The sequence below is a fragment of the Saimiri boliviensis genome, chromosome 14, assembly GCF_048565385.1.
Source record: "Saimiri boliviensis isolate mSaiBol1 chromosome 14, mSaiBol1.pri, whole genome shotgun sequence".
NCBI lineage: Eukaryota > Metazoa > Chordata > Mammalia > Primates > Cebidae > Saimiri > Saimiri boliviensis.
Genome location: NC_133462.1, coordinates 76769245 through 76790433, shown reverse-complemented (window position 1 = coordinate 76790433; position 21189 = coordinate 76769245). Strand labels below are relative to the sequence as shown.

The following is a 21189-nucleotide window of genomic DNA, read 5'->3' as shown; positions in this document are numbered from 1 at the left end:
ACACACAATCAATTTTGTTAGCTAGACTTTGGAAGAGCTATGTTACTAGGATAATTCTAGATGATTCACAAACATACAGAAAACTGATCTTTATGACTGTGACACTGTTCTGTCCCAACTCTATCCACTGCCTTCCTGGGCACATCACTTCTTCTGGGACTATTTTACAGAGTCCTTTATAGCCATACAGAGAATTCTGAGCAATTCAGACCAAATATAATGTAGGATAAACATGATATGAGACTTCCTGAAATATGTGAAAAGTTTTTATATCCTCTGAGTTTTATCTTTACTAGTTGTAGCATCTCTAGTTCTTTCCATCTTCATTTACCTGACATGGCTTGTTCCCTTACCCTCCTAGTCATGTCTTCTAAATCTGTTGCATTTTGGCAGTATGTTTGTTTAAAGAACATCACCCAGAGCTGAAAAATTATAAAAACGAACTTTCATTGAGTATTTATTATGTGTTGAGTCCTGTTCGAAACACTTCATATATATTACTTTGATTAATCTTCATCAACTCCTATGAGATAGGTTACTGTTACGTTATTTCCCATATTGTAGATGAGAAAACAGACACAGATAAGTATCTTGCTCAAGACGTCAAAGCTAGGAACTAAAGGCTACTAACAGTCAGGCAGCCTGTCTCCAGAGTCCTACTTTAAAAAGAAAAATACCCAGCTTTCTTGAGATATACTTTACATATACAAATCATCTATTTAAAGCATACAATTTGGCTGGGCACAGTGGCTCATTTTGGGAGGTCAAGGTGGGAGGATTGCTTGAGCTCAGGAGTTTGAGATGAGCTTGGGCAACAAAGTGAGATCTTGTCTTTACAATTTTTTTTTTTTTTTAATTAGCCAGGCGTGGTGATGCACATCTGTGGTACCAGCTATTTGGGAGGCTGAACTGGGAAGATCACTTGAGCCCAGGAGATCGAGACTGTAGTGAGCTGTGATCAGGCCACTGCATTACAGCCTGGGCAACAGAACAGAGACTCTGTCAGTTTTAATAATTTATATTTCTGGTCTGGTGCAGTGGCACACACCTATGATTCTAGCACTTGGGAGGGTAAGGAAGGTGGCTGACTTGAGCTCAGGAGTTCCAGACCAACCTGGCCAACATGGTGAAACCCCGTCTCTACTAAAAATAGAAAAATTAGCTGGATGTGGTGGCACACGCTGTAGTCCCAGCTACTCAGGAAGCTGAGACAGGAGAATTACTTGAATCTGAGAGGTAGAGGCTTCAGTGAGCCGAAATTGTGTCACTATACTCCAACCTGGGTGACAGAGTGAGACCCTGTCCCAATCAATCAATAAAAGATTCCCTCTAACAATTTGAATCTATTTTCCCATACCCAGCAGAGGAGTCTTTAATATAGTTTTATATTCAATGAGCTGCCAATACCCTATTTAAGAATCTGGGTCAATAATGTAGTAGAGGCTGGATGCGGTGGCTCACACCTGTAATCCCAGCACTTTGGGAGGCCAAGGTGGGTAGATCACGAGGTCAGGAATTCAAGACCAACCTGGCCAGTATGGTGAAACCTCCTCTCTACTAATAATACAAAAATTAGCTGGGTGTGGTGTTGCTCACCTGTACTCCCAACTACTCTCAGGAGGCTGAGGCAGGAGAATAGCTTGAACTGGGGTGGTGGAGGTTGCAGTGAGCTGAGATCCTACCGTTGCACTCCAGCCTGGACAACAGAGCAAGACTCTGTCTCAAGAAATAATAACAATAATGTAGTAGCAAGAAATAACACTTTTTGTGATGAGTATTTTATAGTTATTTGGTTATTTATGCTAAATATCTCCTCACTTACAAAATTTTTCTTTTTTTAACATTGATTTTTTTTTTTTTTTCTCCTGAGAACGGTCACTGAGGGAAAACAAGGAAAAACAGTTGTTTTTCTAAATGCAGTGTAATATCCTGAATTGATTTCTGGAACAGAAAAAGGATGTTAGTGAAAAACTGGTGAAATCCAAATAAAGTCTGTAGTTTAGTTAATAGTATTGCACCAGTTTTGGCAAATATACCATAGTTATTGTTAAGATATTAATGATAGGGAAAGCTAGGTGAAGAGCATATGGGAATATGTACTACCTTTGCAACTTGCCCGTAAATCTACAATTTTTCCAAAATACAAAGTTTATAATAAAAAAATTTTGAAATTTTGACCCTAACTCACCATCCTAATATGTACTTTCCTCATAGAGTGGTAACCACAATAATAATTAGTTTGATTATTATTTTGAGATTATCCTTTTGAGACCTTTTAAATATACTTTAATGTATTCGTAGAAAATAAATAATATTGTTTAATGTATATGTTTTTTCCTTTTTCTAAATGTATACTAAAAATTACATTTGTAGTATTTTCATGGTATCGTGCCGTGCCATGTGTCATTCTGTAATTTTTTCACTGTCTTTTTTTGAGATCTGGCCATGTTGATTGATATAGATAGATAGATAGATAGATAGATAGATAGATAGATAGATAGGAAGGATTCAATGTTTCTTTTTACTGTTGAATAATATTGAATATCATATCATTATAAATTCTCCCATTTGGGAGCATTTAAATTGTAAGTTTTTACTTTGACAAATAATGCTGCAGTGAACATTCTGAGCATGTTTATATAAATTTGCAAGTGTTTTTCTAGTACAGATGCCTAAGATGTGGAATTGCTGGTTCATAGAATATGCACATTTAAAGTTTTTAAATCAGTAACAAATATTCTCCAAATAAATTGTAATGGGGCAGGGCACAGTGGCTCATGCCTGTAATCCCAGCACTTTGGGAGGCTGAGGTGGTTGGATCACCTGAAGTCAGGAGTTCAAGACCAGCCTAGCCAACATGGCAAAACCCCGTCTCTACTAAAAACAGAAAAATTAGCCAGGTGTGGTGGCAGGCACCTATAGTCTCAGCTACTCAGGAAGCTAAGGCCTGAGAATAGCTTGAACCTGGGAGGCAAAAGCTGCAATGAGCCTTGATCATACCACTGCACTCCAGCCTGGGTGACAGAGCAAGATGCTGTGTTAAAAAAAATTAAAAATGGCTAGGTGCAGTGGTTCACACCTGTAATCCCAGCACTTTGGGAAGCTGAGGTGGGTGGATCACGAGATCAGAAGTTTGAGACCAGCCTGGCCAATATGGTGAAACACCGTCTCTACTAATAATACAAAAAAAAATAATAATAAATAAATAAATAAATTAGCTGTTCATGGTGGCACATGCCTGTAGTGCCAGCTACTCAGGACTGCTGAGGCCAAAGAATCGCTTGAACCTGGGAGGCGGAGGTTGCAGGGAACTGAGATTGCGCCACTGTACTCTAGCCTGGGTGACAGAGCGAAGACTCCATCTCAAGAAAAAGTAAAATAAAAAAAATTTAAAACATAAAAAAATTAAAAAAAAAAAATTGTGCTGGTTTATATTTCCTACTACCAATATGTTTTCCAAATGCTTCCAATTCGGTACAGAACCAAGCATCCAGATTTTTGCTAATCTGATATATAGAAATAGCCTCTCACTTGTTTTAGTTGGCATTTTATCTAAGAGCAAAGTTGAGATACTTTTGATATATTTAAAAATGATTTCTTTTCTGTAAACTGTTTATGTCTTTTTCCTATTTTTCTATTGGATTGTGGGTCATTTTTTTCCTAGTTTATAAGAATTTTATATATATTAAAAATGTTGGCCTTTGGCGGTTTATAATGGCCATTTTTTGTTTGTTTGTTTAGAGTTTATAGTTTTTTTTTTTGACTTTGTATTTTTCGACATAGAATTTTTAAATATTTTAAGGGTCAAATATAACTTTCTTACCTTTTAAATGACTTCGTGAGTTTGTCATGCTCAGAAAGACCTTTTCTACACTAAAATTTATAGTTGTAGAATTCTCTCATATTTCTTATTTCATTTTTTTGGTTTAAATCTTCAGTACATCTGGAATTTATTTTGGAGTAAGGGATGAGGTAAGATTGCAACCTAGTTGTTTTTTTTTTTCTTTGTTCCAGAGGGCTACTTAGTTATCCTAGTAACATTTATTGGGTAATCCATCTTTTTATACATTGATTTAAAATGCTGCCTTCATCAAATCTAAATTTGTATATGTATTTGGTTTACTTCTAGGCTTTCTATCTCTTTGTCTAGCATATCTCCGTATGTGCTGGTATCATATCATTTTGGCTGGGCATGGCAGCTCACACCTGTACTCTTAGCTCTTTGGGAGGCTGAGACAGGAAGATTGCTTGAGCCTAGGAGCTCAGGACCAACCTGGGCAACAGTGAGAACTTGTCTCCATAAAAAATATATAAATTAGCTCGGTGTAGTGGCACATGCCTATGGTCCCAGCTACTTGGGAGGTTCAGGTGGGTGGATGGCTTGAGCCCAGGAGGTAGAGGCTGCAGTGAGCAATATTTGCACCACTGCACTTCAGCCTAAGTGACAGAGAGAGACCCTATCTCAAAAGAACAAACAAAACTAAAAAACACACACAAAAAATTGTTTTAACATGCTTTTATACTGTGTTTTAATGCCTGGTAAGACATTAATGCATATTCTTTATTTTTCCTAAATATTTTTATGCATTTATTTTTCCATGTCGACTTTAGAATTGACCAGGAAAAAAAAATCCTGTTGGCATTTTGACTGGGATTGCACTAATATTATAAATTAATTTGTGGGAAATGACATATAGGTAACACTGAGATTACCTAAGAACTGATTGTAGTTCCACTTACTCAAGTTCTTAGTATTCTGCAGTAGACTTAAACATTTTTTTCCATGTCAATCTTATGTTTCTTAAGTGTATTCCTAGTTATTTAATTTTTTTTTTTTTACTTTGTTGGCTCCCCCACAATGTAGTTATTTCATTTTTTATGTCTTTTTTTTTTTTTTTTTTTTTTTTTTTTGCTATTATAAACAGGATATTCTCTTTTATGGCCTAACCAGTTATTATTTACATATAGAAAAGATAGTGATTTTTTAAAATCTTGATTTTTATATATCAACTTTATATTTACCCAGTTCATTAAATTTTCTTATTGTTTTTAATGGTTACAGTTGATTTTCTTGTGTTTTCACCTACAAAGAAATGATAGTTTGATCTTCTTTCTTTCAAGACCAGTCTGGCCAACATGGTGAAACCCCGTCTCGCCATGTTGGCCAGGCTGGTCTTGAAAAAAATAGTGAAATAAATTTTATTTTTCTTACCTGATTGGCCAACTTCTTCCAAACAGTGTTATGAAATAGTGGTGGTAATTGAAATGTTTGTCATACTAAGTAAGTGGTAGCAGTTGGAATCTTTGTCATTCTAATTGTCTTGTAATACTATGATACTGGTTTTTGGGTTGGAATGGGGAGAAATTTTTATTAGGTTAAAAAAGTATCCATTTGTTTTCTTGATCAGTGTAGCTAAAGGCTTTTCAGTTTTGTTAATTCTTTTCAAAGAATTTTTTTATTTACTTATTTTTTTCTACATTTTATCTTATTTACTTTTCTTTTAAATTCCTTTTTTTTCTGCTTGCTTTGTGTTCACTCTGCTCTTTTTCTAGTTTTTTAAGGTGGAAGGATGGATTATTAATTTGATATTTTTCTTTTGGAATATAGGTTAGACTTAAAATTGAAGTTTATAAATTAAAATTTTTTCCAAGCACTATGTCTGCTGTATCATTTAATTTTTGGTATGTTGTGCCTCTATTTCTGTTTTTGTTCTGATAATTTTTTTTTTTTTTAAGCACAAGTTCTCACATTGTCACCAGGCTGGAGTGCAGAGTACAATCATAACTCACTGCAGCCTTAAACTCCTGGGCTCAAGTGATCCTCCTGCCTTAGCCTCCCGAGTAGCTGAGACTACAGGCACATGCCACTACAAGAATGTTTTTTAATAGATATTGTTCATATGCCTTTAACATCATAGAACTTTTCTTATTTTGATTTATTAATAATGGCATATTATATTAATAGTTTCTTATTACAGGACCACACTTACTTTTTTTGAAACAAGATCCTGCTTTTTTGCCCAGGCTGCTGTGCAGTGGTACCTGTGATTACAGCTCACTGCAGCCGTGACTTCCCAGGCTCACATGATTCTCCCACCTGCGCCTGAACTTCTTGGAGTAGTTGGGACTATAGGCCACATGCCGCCATGTCTGACTCATTTTTTTTATTTTTGGTAGTGACAAGGTCTCACTACATTGCTCGGCCTGATCTTGAACTCCTGGGCTCAAACAATCTTCCCTACTTGGATTCTCAAAGTGCTGGGATTATATAAGCCTGAGCCATTGTGCCCATCTATATGCTTGGATCCTTGAATTCCACTGGGTTGTGTTGTATTCTTTTGATACTCTGATGTTGATTATCTGTTTCTTTTTTTAAAATGGGATTTTGAAAGTCCATTCACATGAGTGACATTTTCTGAAGTTTTCTTTCATTATATTTTGGCAGATGTTATCTGTTATGCTGGCTGTAATGCCAGCGCTTCAGGAGGCTGAAGTGGGCAGATCACTTGAAGTCAGGAGTTTGAGACCAGCCTGGCCAACATGGTGAAACCCCATCTCTACTAAAAATACAAAAATTAGCTAGATGTGGTGGCACATTCCTATAATCCCAGGTACTTGGGAGGCTGAGGCAAGGAGGCAAGAGAATTGCTTGAACCTGGGAGGTGGAGGTTGCAGATCACACCACTGCACTTCAGCCTGGGTGACACAGTGTGACTCCATCTAAAAAAATAAAGTTGGGAACGTTTTTTCCCTTCAGTGATCTGAAACGTTTAAATAGAATTGAAGTTCTCTTACTTGTTACAGAATTCAGTGATGAAAATTTCTGGACCTAGTGTTTTATTTCTGTCTCTCTCTGTCTTCGCGCAAGCGCATGCACATTTGTGTGTGTGTGTGTGTGTCTATCTCTTTTTTTCTCTTTTTTGTGGCAGGGTCTTACTCTGTCGCCCAGGCTGAAGTTAAGTGGTGTGATCTTGGACTCACTGCAACCTCTGCCTCCCAGATTCAAGGGATTCCCATGTCTCAGCCTTCCAAGTAGCTGGGATTACAGCTGTTAGCCACCACACCTGGCTAATTTTTGTATTTTTAGTAGAGTTGGGGTTTTGCCATGTTGGCCAGACTGGTCTCAAACTCCTGAACTCAAGTGATACACCTGTCTCAGTCTCCCAAAGTCCTGAGATATTACAGGCGCGAGCCACCGAGCCCAGCCTGTCTCTCTGTCTCTTATAGCAGAGTTCTTCTTACTGGTCTTTACTGTCTTGTGAAATCTAGGAATATTTCATACAAACCCCTTGCTTCTATATACCTAAATTGGAATTGTATTGCAGTGCAAACATGGAGGGACAAACATTTCACTTTCCTTGTCAGAATATGTTATGAAACTGAAGGCTTTAACTTTCTAAGAAATATTCAGTGTTTAAAACAGCAACAAAAATTTCATGTTGAATATTGTTGAATCTCTTTGAGTACTTACACATAATTTACCTTTTGCAAATTTATTCAGTATTGTAAATGTTCATTTTTACTTAATGGAGCTATAAATTAATCTTTTTTTTATTGTATAGAAATTTACAGCAACAATGTCAACACCAGATAAGAAAGCTTCACAGAAGATTGGTTTTCGATTACGTAATCTCCTCAAGCTTCCCAAAGCACATAAATGGTGTATATACGAGTGGTTCTATTCAAATATAGATAAGTATGTATCATGGCTTATATCATGAATATTACTTGAATCAAAATTTAAGTTTTTCAAGTGTTTTAAGCTACAACATTTTCTAAAGGTCTATTTTGATCTTATTTTTTCCTGAATTTATTTTTTTATTCCGCATTCCAGTTGAATCTATTCTGTTTGTCATAGTTTTCTTCCCCATTAATCCTTTTTGGGGAAGAAAAGTTAATCCTTTTTGGGGAAGAAAAATATACATTTTTGTGAAGAATTAATTGGAGTATAATTTCGGTGTTATAATTTTTAAAGACTGGAGTAGAGATACCTTAAAATAACATTATTTGCAATGAATGAGATTCATTTTATAATTGAGAAGTTAAGTGCTGGTATATCATAGAGAAACCATTATTAATGGTAAAAATGGCTTAAGATTTTTAGGAAGGTAGTCTTTCTAGTTTGGATATGGTAAGTACGCATGTCATTGCTGCTTGCTTTGCTGGATATTTATGTTTACTTCCCTTCTCTGTTTTCCAAACCAGTTGCCTACTCTGGAGCTTGTGAATCTCATGAATGTTTGTATTTGAGCCCAAGGCATTTATGTGTCATTGCCAACACTGGTTCCTGGTTTCACAGACTTATGAATAGAATTATTTTATTTTTGTCCATAGGCTTAAGAGAGCTTTCTTGGTGTCTCAGTGTGATCTGAGTTCTTCTGGGATCCCCCAAGCTAATCTAACCGTCTAGAGTCCTCCAGTGTCCCAAGACTGGTTTAATTCCAAAGAGGACTCCTTGGTGATGGTATTCCTTTGGGACAAAGATAATTTGTAGCTAACTTTGTTTATCTTCACCTGATATAAGGCTAGGGCCAGGATAGCCTCTCTGTATAAGAGATTGAGCAAAAATCAGTGTCTCTTGGAATCACAGCACAAATAATATTTCCTGAGCAACTTTCACACCACATTAGATGTTTCACAAATGCCAAGGATTTTGTTTTAGCACTTTGAATTTGTGCCTATTTCGTGTGTGTGTGTGTGTGTGTGTCTGTGTGTGTCTGTGTGTGTGTGTGTGTCTGTGTGTATATGGGGTAGAAGTGAAAGTTAAGCATTTTGTTGCTTATGTGTTTTAAGAAATTAACACATTGTATGTAACCATTAAAATACTATTTCTGTTTTACAGACCACTTTTTGAAGGTGATAATGACTTCTGTGTATGTCTAAAGGAATCTTTTCCTAATTTGAAAACAAGAAAATTAACAAGAGTAGAATGGGGAAAAATCAGGCGGCTTATGGGAAAACCACGGAGGTAAAAATAATGTTTTTGTTTAAAATGAAATCAAGCCAGGAGCAGTGCATGTACTTATAATCCCAGTTACTTGGAAGGCTAAGATGGGGCATTCACTTGAGGCCAGGAGTGTAAGGCTGTAGTATTCTGTGATTACACCTGTGAATAGTCACTGCACTTCAGCCTGGGCAACATAGTGAGACCCTTCCTCTAAAAAAGAATTTAAAAATAAAATCAATAAATAATAGTGATTAGTATCATTACTACATTGATTTTTTTAATCTTTAAAACGACTAGTACCAAAACATAACTTTTTGGAATAATTGATTATGTGTTAAATATACCCTGTAAACCAACTTTAATGTAGATGCTGTTTATACTTATGCATTTTAAATTAAATGCACAATTTTATTTTATTAGGATCATAGGTTTTGAACGTAATTTTTTTTTGTTTTACATTACTTGTGTCCCTCAGTGTTCCAAAAAATATTTAAGAATGTCCTAAAAAGTATTTAAGGATGCTATTAAGTTCTATCTACATTTTGGTTATCTTTTGTGAAATCCTTTTATCACCTCAGGAGCCTTCCCAGAAGTATCTATTTTACTTTATATAAAAGTAGAAAACAAGTCAATCTATCTAATACATTACTTTCTGAGAATTACTCTTTGTGTGAAATGATTTTTTCCTTTTCCAGTGTTATCCTGGTAACACATTGGAAAACCTTATATTACTTTTGAGTGAAAATTGGAAATATGTTAGAAGAATTAGATCATTAGTTCTCACATTATGTCTCTCTGCCTGGTAAAAAGTATGTGTAAGACTTTTTCATTTTAAATGGTGGGAAAGTTCAAGGAAGATCTGTAAATATAAAGTGACTTGGACAAATAGAAATGGAATTTAGATTAATGATCTCTTTTGATGGTGATGAAATAGAAGGATAATTTTTAATTAAACTGCCAATTTTTTTGGTATTAAAAGATGACCTTGCTGATGATGTTTTTAATATTTATTATGATTAAAATTTATTTTATTTAGTGTAGTTCATACTCATAATTTATGGCCTTTGGTAATTATAGTAGGCTATTTTGGAGCTTTTTGCTATCATTTTGCATGTTTGAGCAAATTAAGTTACACTATTTCTAATTGTTGTCCATCAGAGTGGGATGTTGGTTATTATTTTACTGTTTTTTCATAATTCTGTACTTTATTTGAGTGTCATTATAATATTTCTCTTGTTAATTTATCTTCTATTCTCTTACCATAGCATATTTACTCTTATAGTCCTTTAATTCATCAAGGTTAATTAATTGTTGAAGTCTTTTTTCAATAAAGTATGTGGTTTTCCCTTCTTTGAGGAAGTCCAGGTATAATACAAATTATTGATACAATAATATCTTAATTTTAAAAATCAGCTGGTGAAACTTCATCCAGTTGGAAGATAAAAAGGAAGAAACAAAGAAAGATAAACTACTAGTAAGGAACTTAACAGGAAATGTGCAAGATACATATGAACAAATGTAAAGACATGCAGGATCTTGGAAAAGAAGACTCAACATCCTAAATTAGTCTATAAATTAAAATCAGTCCCAATAAAACTGTTAACAGGTCTGTTGTCGTTGTTGTTGAGACAGTCTTGCTTTGTCGCCCAGACTGGAGTGCAGTGGCATAATCTCAGCTCAGTGCAGCCTTCGCCTTTTGGGTTCAAGTGATTCTCCTGCCTCAGCCTCCCAACTAGCTGGGATTATAGGTGCCTGCCACCATGCCTGGCTAATTTTTGTATTTTTAGTAGAGACAGGATTTTGCCAAGTTGGCCAGGCTGGTCTTGAACTCCTGACCTCAGGTGATCCACCCACTTTAGCCTCCCAAAGTACTGGGATTACAAGCATGAGCCACCACATTTGACCTCTTTTTTTTTTTTTTTTTTTTTTTAGTTAGATGAGTTAATTCTAAAATTCACATTTAAGAAGGGAGACATCAAGCAGGAAAATTGTGAAAAAGCAAAATAATGAAGAGAAACTCCACTTTAAAGAGCACTTTAAAATAGATTATAAAGTGACTATAATTAAAGCAGAGTAGTAGTGATGCATAAACAGAAAAATGAATGAAAAAAAAAGAGAAAACCCAGATACAGTCACAGATACCCATGGGAATTTAGTATAATAGTTGCAATGATTGCTTCTCAAGTACATGGTGAAGAAAAAATGGATTATTTGTTTAATGGAAATTGAGACTACTGTTTAGCAGTCTATAGAAAAAACAGGTTGTTCTCATCCCTTTCAACTAGGAAATACTTGAAAAGGATTGAAGATTTAAATATTTTTAAAAATGAAAGATTAAAACCACAAGAGGAAAACAAAGGAAAGTTTTACAATCTTGAATTGGAAAAGGACTTTCTCTCTTTTTGTTTTGTTTTTTTTTTTTTTTGAGATAGAGTCTTTGTCGCTCAGGCTAGAGTACAGTGCTCTGTATTGATCTTTGCTCACTGCAACCTCTGCCTCCTAAGCTCAAGTGATTCTCCTGCCTCAGCCTCCTGAGTAGAGCAGCTGGGACTACAGGTGCCTGCCACCATACCGGGCTAACTTTTGCATTTTTAGTAGAGATGGGATTTCGCCATGTTGGCCAGGCTGGTCTCAAACTCCTGACCTCAGGTGATCCGCCCGCTTCCGCCTCCCAAAGTGCTAAGATTACATGTATGAGTCACTACACCTGGCCTGGAAAAGACCTTTCTAACAGGCTTCAAACCTAGAACTCATAAAAGAAAACATTAATAAATTTGACTATACAAAAATAAGAACATTTTACATGGCCAAAACAAAAGCCCATAAGCAGAGTTGAAAGACGGCAACAGAAATATCTATCAGATCTTATCACTGAGAGCTCATTTCCTATTATGTAAAGAACTCCTATCAATAAAAAAAGTCAAGTAACCCATAATAAAAATGATTATAAATAGATAATTCAGACTGGGTGTGGTGGCTCACACCTGTAGTCCTAGCACTTTGGGAGGCTGAAGCAGGAGGATCGCTTGAGCTTGAGCTCAAGACCAACCTGGGCACCATGATGAGACCCCATCTCTATCACAAAAAATAATTCAAAAATTAGTCGGGTATGGTGGCATGTGCCTGTAGTCCAAGCTACTTGGGAGGCTGAGGTGGAGGATCACTTGAGCTCTGGATGTTGAGGCTGCAGTGAGTCTTGATCATGCCACTGCACTCCAGTCTGGGCAACAGAATAAGACAATGCCTCACATATAAGCAAATAAAATAAAAATAAAAATAGACAGTTGAATGACACATGTCTGTGGTCCTAGCTACTTAATAGGCTGAGGTGGGAGGATAGCTTGAACCCAGGACTTTGAGACTGCAGTGAGCTATGATTGCCCCATTGCACTCCTGCCTGGGCAACAAAGGGAGACCCTGTCTCTTTAAAAACAACAACAGATATTCCATAGGAAAGGAAAAAGAAATGGCTCTTAGAAACATGAAAAAAAAATTCCATTCTACTCATAATGGGAAATGCAAAATCAAAGTATGCTGAGGTATTGTTTTTAATTATCAGATGGACAGAGCTCATAAAGGTTTTAATATGTTGGGTTAGTAATGGTATGGTTAGATAGTCACTCATGTATTACTGGTGTTAGATTAATTTTATATAATCTCTGTGGAGGACAATTTGGTGATATCCATAAAATTTACAAATTTCCTTGATGTAGCACTTCTAAGAATATATAACAGAACTACTTGCACACAGATAAAATTACAGGTACAAAGGTATTTATTGCAGCGTTGTTTGTAGTAGCTAAAGATTGGCAACAACCTAAAAGTCCATAAAGAGAGAAATGATAATACTATGGTACTCCATATAATAGAAGACTCTGAAACCATTTAACATAAAACAAAAACAGAAGATGCTTTCTATGTAATAGAAATGATTGCTATGCTGTGCCAAGAAAAGAAAGCAAAATACACAACAGTACATATTGTAGCTATTTGAGGAAAATAGGGGAACATATGAATTTTTTAAATTGTATATGTCTAAGGTATCAGTGAAGGATCTATAAGAAAAGTATGAAGGCTGGGCGCGTTGACTCACACTTATAATCCTAGCACTTTGGAAGGCCGAGGCAGGCAAATCAGGAAGTCAAGCACAAGAACAGCCTGGAAGCGCAAGAACAGCCTGGACAATATGGTGAAAACCCGTCTCTACTAAAAACAGAAAAATTAGCCAGGTGTGGTGGTACACACCTGTAGTTCCAGCTACTCAGAAGGCTGAGGCAGGAGAATTGCTTGAACCTGGGAGGCAGAGGTTGCAGTGAGCCAAGATTGCACCACTGCACTCCAGCGTGGGTGACAGAGCAAGACTCTGTCTTAAAAAAAAAAAAGAAAAGAAAAAAGTGTAACGATGATCCTCTGGGAAGCAGATGGGTAATGAGGAACACAGGTATTTGACTTTTCAGTGTCTTTTGAACCTTTTAAATTACACATCATGTAAATTATATTTAAAAAGTAACTATTAACTATTCAAAAAATACTATTTAAGTAAAATGTGACTGGTGAAACCATGTATATTATATCCATAATGAATGAAGAACTTTTCAAAATTCAATAAGAACCAAACAGCTCAATTAACAAATTGGCAAAAGACTTAAATAGATGCTTCACCATAGATACAAGGTGTCAAATAAGCACATGAAAAGATACTCAACATCATTAGTCGCTAAGAAATGCAAATTAAACCACAGTGTCCAAAATTTACACTACTTAGGATGTTGGGCAACTTGAACTCATACACTGCTGATGGGAATGTGAAATAGTACAGCCATTTTGGAAAAATTTGACAGTTTCTGAAGAAATTAAACATATACTTATCATGTGACTCAGCCATTTCACTCCTAACCATTTATCCACTAGAATTGAAAAGATGTGTTTATACAAAAGCCGATACATAGTGTTCAAAGCAATTTTATTATTTGTTTCTTTTGGTACAGAGTCTCACTCTGTCACTCAGGCTGGAGTGCAGTGGTGCAATCTCAGCTCCTTGCAACCTCTGTGTCGTGGGTTCAGGTGATTCTCGTCCCTCAGCCTCTTGCATAGCTGGGATTACAGGTCCCTCCCACCATGCCCGTATCATTTTTGTATTTTTAGTAGAGACAGGATTTCTCCATGTTGGCTAAGCTGGTCTCAAAGTGCTGAGATCAAGTGATCTGCCTGCCTTGGCCTCCAAAAGTGCTGGGATTACAGGTGTGAGCCACTGCCCCTGGCCTAAAGTAACTTTATTTTTAAATAAAGTTGCTTAATGGCTCAAATTTCCAATAAGTGAATGAACAAATTGTAACACATCTATGAATACTATTCATAAATAAAAAGGAATGAACCATTAATACATGGAACAACATTGATAAAACTAAGAATAATTACGCTAAGTGAAAGAAGCCTGACAAAATAATGCAGACTAGATGATTCCACGTGTATAAAATTGTGGAAAACAGAAACTAATCTATGATGACAGAAAGCAACTTAATGATTGCTTGAGAAGTAGAGATACAGAAGCAATGTGAAGGAAGACTAAAGTGGTAGAGAATACTTTTGGAGATATGTTAGTATATTCATTATCTTGATTGTAGTGAGGGGTTTATGGATTTTATATATGTGTATATGTCAAAACATCAAATTGTACACTTCAAACATTTACAGTTTATTGTATGCTAATCATACCTCAATAAAGCAATAATAAAAAATTTAAAATTTAATTGGGGAAAGTAGGTACAAGAGAAGAAGTGGGAATCATGGTATGCACAGAAGCAAACAAGTGTAATTTTCAACTATGCTAGGTGAGGTGGCTTATGCCTGTAGTCCTAGCACTTTGGGAGGCTGAGGCCGGCAGATCACCTGAGGTCAGGAGTTCAAGACCAGCCTGGCCAACATGGTGAAACCCCGTCTCTACTAAAAATAATGCAAAAGTTAGTTGGGTGTGATGGTGGCCACCTGTAATCCCAGCTACTTGGGAGGCTGAGGCAGGAAAATTGCTTGAGCCCGGGACGTGGAGATTGCAGTGAGCCGAGATTGTGCTACTGCACTCCAGCCTGGGCAACAGAGCAAGACTCCGTCTCAAAAAAAAAATTTTTTGGCCGGGCGCGGTGGCTCAAGCCTGTAATCCCAGCACTTTGGGAGGCCGAGGCGGGTGGATCACGAGGTCGAGAGATCGAGACCATCCTGGTCAACATGGTGAAACCCCGTCTCTACTAAAAATACAAAAAATTAGCTGGGCATGGTGGCGCGTGCCTGTAATCCCAGCTACTCAGGAGGCTGAGGCAGGAGAATTGCCTGAACCCAGGAGGTGGAGGTTGCGGTGAGCCGAGATCGCGCCATTGCACTCCAGCCTGGGTAACAAGAGCGGAACTCCGTCTCAAAAAAATAAAATAAAATAAAATAAAATAATAAAAAATAAAAAAAAATTTTTTTGTCAACTATAGGGAGAAGTATGGGCCCTGGGTTTTTATGTCAAGAAGACTTCTTTGGTATCTTTTTAAAATTGATATATAATAGTTATACATATTTTGGGAGTACATGTATACAATGTATTATGATCAAATCAGGGTAATTGGGATACCCATTACCCCAAACATTTATCTTTTCTTTGTGTTGGGAAAATTTTTCTCTTCTAGCTATATGGAAATAGTCAATAAAAAAAGTAAAAAAAAAAAAGAGTCAATAAATTATTAACCATACTTTTCCTACTATACCATTGAATACTAGAACTTATTCTTTCTTAGCGAACTTCTCTTCATCCTCCCCTCCCTTTTCCCTTCCCAGCCTCTGGTAACCACCATTCTGTTAATAATTCCTACCTCCGTGAGAGCCGCATTTTTAGCTTCCATGTATGAATAAGAGCGTATGATGTTTGTTTTTCTGTGCCTGGCTTATTTCACTTAACATATTGACTTCCAGTATCATCTAGGTTGCTGCAAATGACAGGATTTCATTATTTTTTATGGCTGAATAAGATTCCATTTTTGCATATATACCACAGTTTAAAATTCCCTTCATCTGTTGATGGACACTTAGGGTGATTCCATATCTTGACTGTTGTAAATCATGCTATAATAAACATGGGAGTACAGATACCTCTCTCTAATATACTCATTTCATTTTTTGAATATACACATAACCATGGGATTGCCGAATCATAGGGTAGTTTTTAGTATTTTGAGGAACCTCCTTACTAATTTCCATAATGGCTATATGCCAGAAAGACTTCTAAAAGTTGTTACGTACGGCAGAAGCAAGTCTGTTTTTATGGTACTACTTAGCTTACTAGTAACCCATTACCCTTTTTTAAATCTAATATTCTTGCCATATATATAGCTTGAATCAATATTCAACAAGTTTAGAAATCATAATGTACAATATGTCATATTATCAGCTAAGATCTTTCTGTATATTTCCAGTCCTTATTCATCCTTGCTTACAACAATTCATTTTATACATTGCTAGTCTTTACATTCTTTTTCTCATTGTTTTTATTTAGTTTTTGAGACAAATGACAATAGAGCTCATAATATACCTTTGAAACTGAAAACCATAATATGGCATGAAAGTGATGTTTAAATACTTTGCTTCATCCTGGGATTTGAAAATGGAAGCAAGGTAGACTCTAGAAATAAGAGGGAATTCAGCATTTATACTTTTAAGGCAGAAAGTATGATTAAAAGTTTACAAAGTAGCAAGTCTCATCTTTAACTCATATTGGTGTGTTTACTGGGTCACAGAGAAAATGTCATGTTCTTCTGGGTAGAATATTGAAATTGAACATTGTCTGTATGAGATCTAGGTTCCAGGCACAGTTTTATCAAAAGATGGTAAAATTAATTTGCTTTGTAGGAAGGAATAACCTGCTTTGTATATGAGTCTTGCATGGTCCTGTTTTTTAAAAAATAAAAGGTAATTTACTGTGAAATGAAAGTTTCTTTTTCTTTCTCTTTTTTGAAACTAGGTCTTGCTTTTTTGCCCAGGCTGGAGTGCAGTGGTGCAATCCTGGCTCACTGCAACTTCTGTCTCCTGGGCTCAAGCAATTCTCCCACATCAGCCTTCCGGGACTACAGGTGCATGCCACCACACCCAGCTAATTGTTGGTTTGTTTTTTGGTATTTTTGGCAGAGACAGGCTTTTACCATGTTGCCCAGGCTGGTCTCAAACTCTTGAGCTCAGGCAGTCCACCTGCCCCAGCCTTCTGAAGTGCTGGGATTACAGGCATGAGCCATCTTGTCCAGGTTTTGTTTTTTCTTTTTTCTTTTTTTTTTTTTTTTTTTTGGAGACAGAGTCTCTCTCTGCACTCCTGCAGGCTGGAGTGCAGTAGTACAATCACAGCTCACTGCAGCCTCAACTTATTGAGCTCAAATGATCCTCCCGCCTCAGCCTCCCAAGTAGCTGGATGTACACCATCACGCATAGCTAATTTTTTTATTTTTAGTAGAAACGAGGCCTCACTGTGTTGCCCAGGCTAGTCTCAACTGGGCTCAAGCAGTTACCCCACCTTGGACTACCAAAGTGCCGGGATTACAGACATGAGCCACCACGATTGGCCAAAAAGAAACAATTTCCTTCTTTTGAGATGGAGTTACACTCTGTCACTCAGGCTGGAGTGAAATGGTGTGATCTTGGCTCACTGTAGCCTCTGTCCCCTGGAACGATTCTCCTGCCTCAGACTTCTGAGTAGCTGGGATTATAGGTGCCTGACACCATGCCCAGCTAATTTTTGTATTTTTAGTAGAGATGGGGTTTTGCCATGTTGGTCAGGCTAGTCTCTAACTCCTGACCTCAGGTGATCCATCTGCCCAGACCCCACAAAGTGCTAGGATTACAGGCGTGAGCCACTGCGCCCAGCCAAAAACAGTTTTTAAGAACCTATTTTTGAATATGGTATACTTAATGAGAAGAAAAAAAGGAATAGTGAGATGGATGGATAGATTTTTTTTCTTTTTGTTTGTTTGTTTGTTTTTTGTTTTTTGTTTTTTGTTTTTGAGACGGAGTTTCGCTCTTGTTACCCAGGCTGGAGTGCAATGGCGCAATCTCGGCTCACCGCAACCTCCACCTCCTGGGTTCAAGCAATTCTCCTGCCTCAGCCTCCTGAGTAGCTGGGATTACAGGCACATGCCACCATGCCCAGATAATTTTTTGTATTTTTAGTAGAGACGGGTTTTCACCATGTTGACCAGGATGGTCGCCATCTCTCGACCTTGTGATCCACCCGCCTTGGCCTCCCAAAGTGCTGGGATTACAGGCTTGAGCCACCGCGCCCGGCCCTTTTTTTTTTTTTTTTTTTTTTTAAGATAAGAGTGTCGCCCAGGCTAGAATGCAGTGGTGCCATCTCGGCTCACTGCAACCTCCACCTCCCAGGTTCAAGTGATTCTCCTGCCACGGCCTCCTCAGTAGCTGGGATTACAGGTGCCTGCCACCACACCCAGCTAATTTTTGTACTTTTAGTAGAGATGGGGTTTTGCCATTTTGGCCACGCTAGTCTTGAACTCCTGACCTCAGGTGATCTGCTCACCTCGGCGCATCAAAGTGTTGGAATTACAGGTGTGAGCCACTGCTCCTGGCTAATTTTAAGTTTTTAATCCCAGTACTTTAGGAGGCCAAAGATGGGTGGATCTCTTGAGCCCAGGAGTTTGAGACCAGCCGGGACAACATGGGGAACCCCATCTCTATCAGAAATACAAAAAATTAGTTGGGCATGGTAGTGTACACCTATAGTCTCAGCTACTCAGGAGGCTGAGGCAGGAGATTCGCTTGAGCCCAGGAGGTGGAGGTTGTAGTGAGCTGAGATTGTGCCACTGCACTCCAGCCTTGGTGACAGAGTGTGACCCTATCTCAAAAAAAAAAAAAAGGGTTTTAAGTTTTTATGTAGAGTAGTTACCAGTTTATATGGTTTTTATAATTTATTCTAGATGTTCTTCTGCATTTTTTGAGGAAGAGAGATCAGCATTAAAACAGAAACGGCAGAAAATAAGGCTCTTACAACAAAGGAAAGTTGCAGATGTTTCACAATTCAAAGATCTTCCAGATGAAATTCCTTTGCCTCTGGTTATTGGAACCAAAGTTACAGGTAAGTGAAAACAAGCTAATTACTATTTTGACTTGTAATTTTTAATCAAGATAATCTTTTTTGGTTTCTTTGATTTTTATTTTTAATTACCAACAAATATTTACAATAAACATTGTTAATCCTCACTACTCTATCCTTGTCCCTTAATTCCCTCTGAGCCTGGCTGATGCCCAGGGATGGAGTAGGGGTTCTGTAGTACACATCACTTGATCTTTTTTTTCCCTTAATGACTTCAATTTTTCATTAGGACATGTGTACATGTACACATGGAACAAAATTCTGAAGGTATAAGTAACCCAGATAATCTGTATTCGAGAAATGGCTTTTAAATTTAGAAAGCATAAACTATAAGGCCAGGCGCGGTGGCTCATGCCTGTAATCCCAGCACTTTGGGAGGCCGAGGTGGGTGGATCACGAGGTGAAGAGATGGAAACCATCCTGGTCAACATGGTGAAACCCTGTCTCTACTAAAAATACAAAAATTAGCTGGGCATGGTGGCACACGCCTGTAGTCCCAGCTACTCGGGAGGCTGAGGCAGGAGAATTGCTTGAACCCAGGAGGCAGAGGTTGCGATGAGCCGAGATCACGCCATTGCACGCCAGCCTGGGTAATAAGAGCGAAACTCCGTCTCAAAAAAAGAAAGAAAGAAAGCTTAAACTATAGCTCTGTGCAGTTTACTATAGAAGTTACTCTTTCTTCATTCATGAAATCTATTTTTCAAAGTAATTAGGAAAAAGCATACTGGTTCAAAGTAACATCTACTACAATATAAACTAAAGCAAACTGCCACAAAGATGAAATTTAATAATCTATTGGAGAAAGTATAGCTATGTATAATTTAAAAGTTTGTTTTTGTTTTCTGTAGGTTTTTCTTTTTTCTTTTTTTGAGACCGTGTCTCACTCTGTCACCTTGGCCGGGGTACATTGGTGTGATCTTGGCTTACTGTGGTCTCAACCTCCCAGGCTCAAGCAATCCTCCCGCCCCAGTCTCCCAAAGTGCTGGGATTACAGGCATGAATCACTGCACCTGGCTGGAAATTTTTTTTAATTTTAAATTACTCTGTATTTTTCTTCTATGTTAATTTGTTTTCCTTTCCTAACTAGCTAGCCTTGTCTGGTTAATTCACAAACGCCATTGCTCTCGTGGACTTTGGGTCTAAAAATAGTCCATTTCTAATTATTGCAGTAGGAACAAAGAATCTAGCAGGTAAAACATGACTGGATTTTGTGATTGTTATATGCAGAGTTAGAAGCACAAGAGTTTTGACAGATGCACTGGGTTTTCAAAGTAATGGAAAATTTGAATAGTAGAGAAGTTTGGGAAAATGTCTAGATTTGATACTTTAGCTACAGCATATAGGAAGTTGTTTGAGACATGATACTTAAGCCACAGTTGTTTGCCCCTCGAGAAATCAGAGTGTTAAAAAAGATATTAAAATCATTGCTTTGTTAAGAAATTATAAGAATCTGAACTATCCTAAAAGTAATCTTCATAAATGGACAATAATCCCAGGTTATCTGGGATTTTCTGTAGTTTATCCAAATTAAAGGAGTAAATGGAAAAGAAAAACATTTTATCAAATAAATTTTTCAAAAAATAGAAATGAAGATAATAGGAAAAAAGTGCATACATGCACAATTTTTTTTTTTTTTTTTTTTTTTTGAGACAGACTTGCTTTGTCTCCCAGGCCAGAGTGCAGTGGTATGATCTTGGCTTACTGCAGCCTCCACTTCTTGGGCTCAAGCAATCCTCCCGCCTCTGCCTCTAGGGACTATAGGCACATACCACCATGCCTGGCTAATTTTCTTGTAGAGATGGGGTTTCACTATGTTGCACAGGCTGGTCTTGAACTCCTGAGCTCAAGCAATCCGCCCACTTAGGCCTTCCAAAGTGCTGGGATTATAGATAGGCATGAGCCATCACGCCCACCCTCCTTTAATTCTTTGAACATATTTATAATAGCTGCTTTTTAAGTCTTTGGTAAATATATTATCTCTGTCAATTTCTTACTGTACTTTTTTCTTGATTAAGAGCCATGCTTTTCTACTTCTTTACATGTCTAGTAATTTCTAGTGGAAAACTTGATATTTCAGGTAATATATTGTAGCAACGGTGTATTCTGATTTTTTGGAGAG

The 21189-nt window shown here is 37.2% G+C and overlaps 1 protein-coding gene across 2 annotated transcripts in view; it reads left to right on the top strand.

Annotated features, from left to right (window-relative positions):
• The window catches only part of LIN9 (lin-9 DREAM MuvB core complex component), a 77290-nt gene that overhangs the window by 15694 nt on the left and 40407 nt on the right, over positions 1 to 21189 (top strand). For both annotated transcript variants that reach the window (XM_039464251.2, XM_039464252.2), the window contains 3 exons: positions 7563 to 7696; positions 8843 to 8968; positions 18895 to 19052. In XM_039464251.2, coding sequence (XP_039320185.1) covers positions 7563 to 7696; positions 8843 to 8968; positions 18895 to 19052 — 418 coding nt within the window. The remainder of the gene's footprint in view (positions 1 to 7562; positions 7697 to 8842; positions 8969 to 18894; positions 19053 to 21189) is intronic.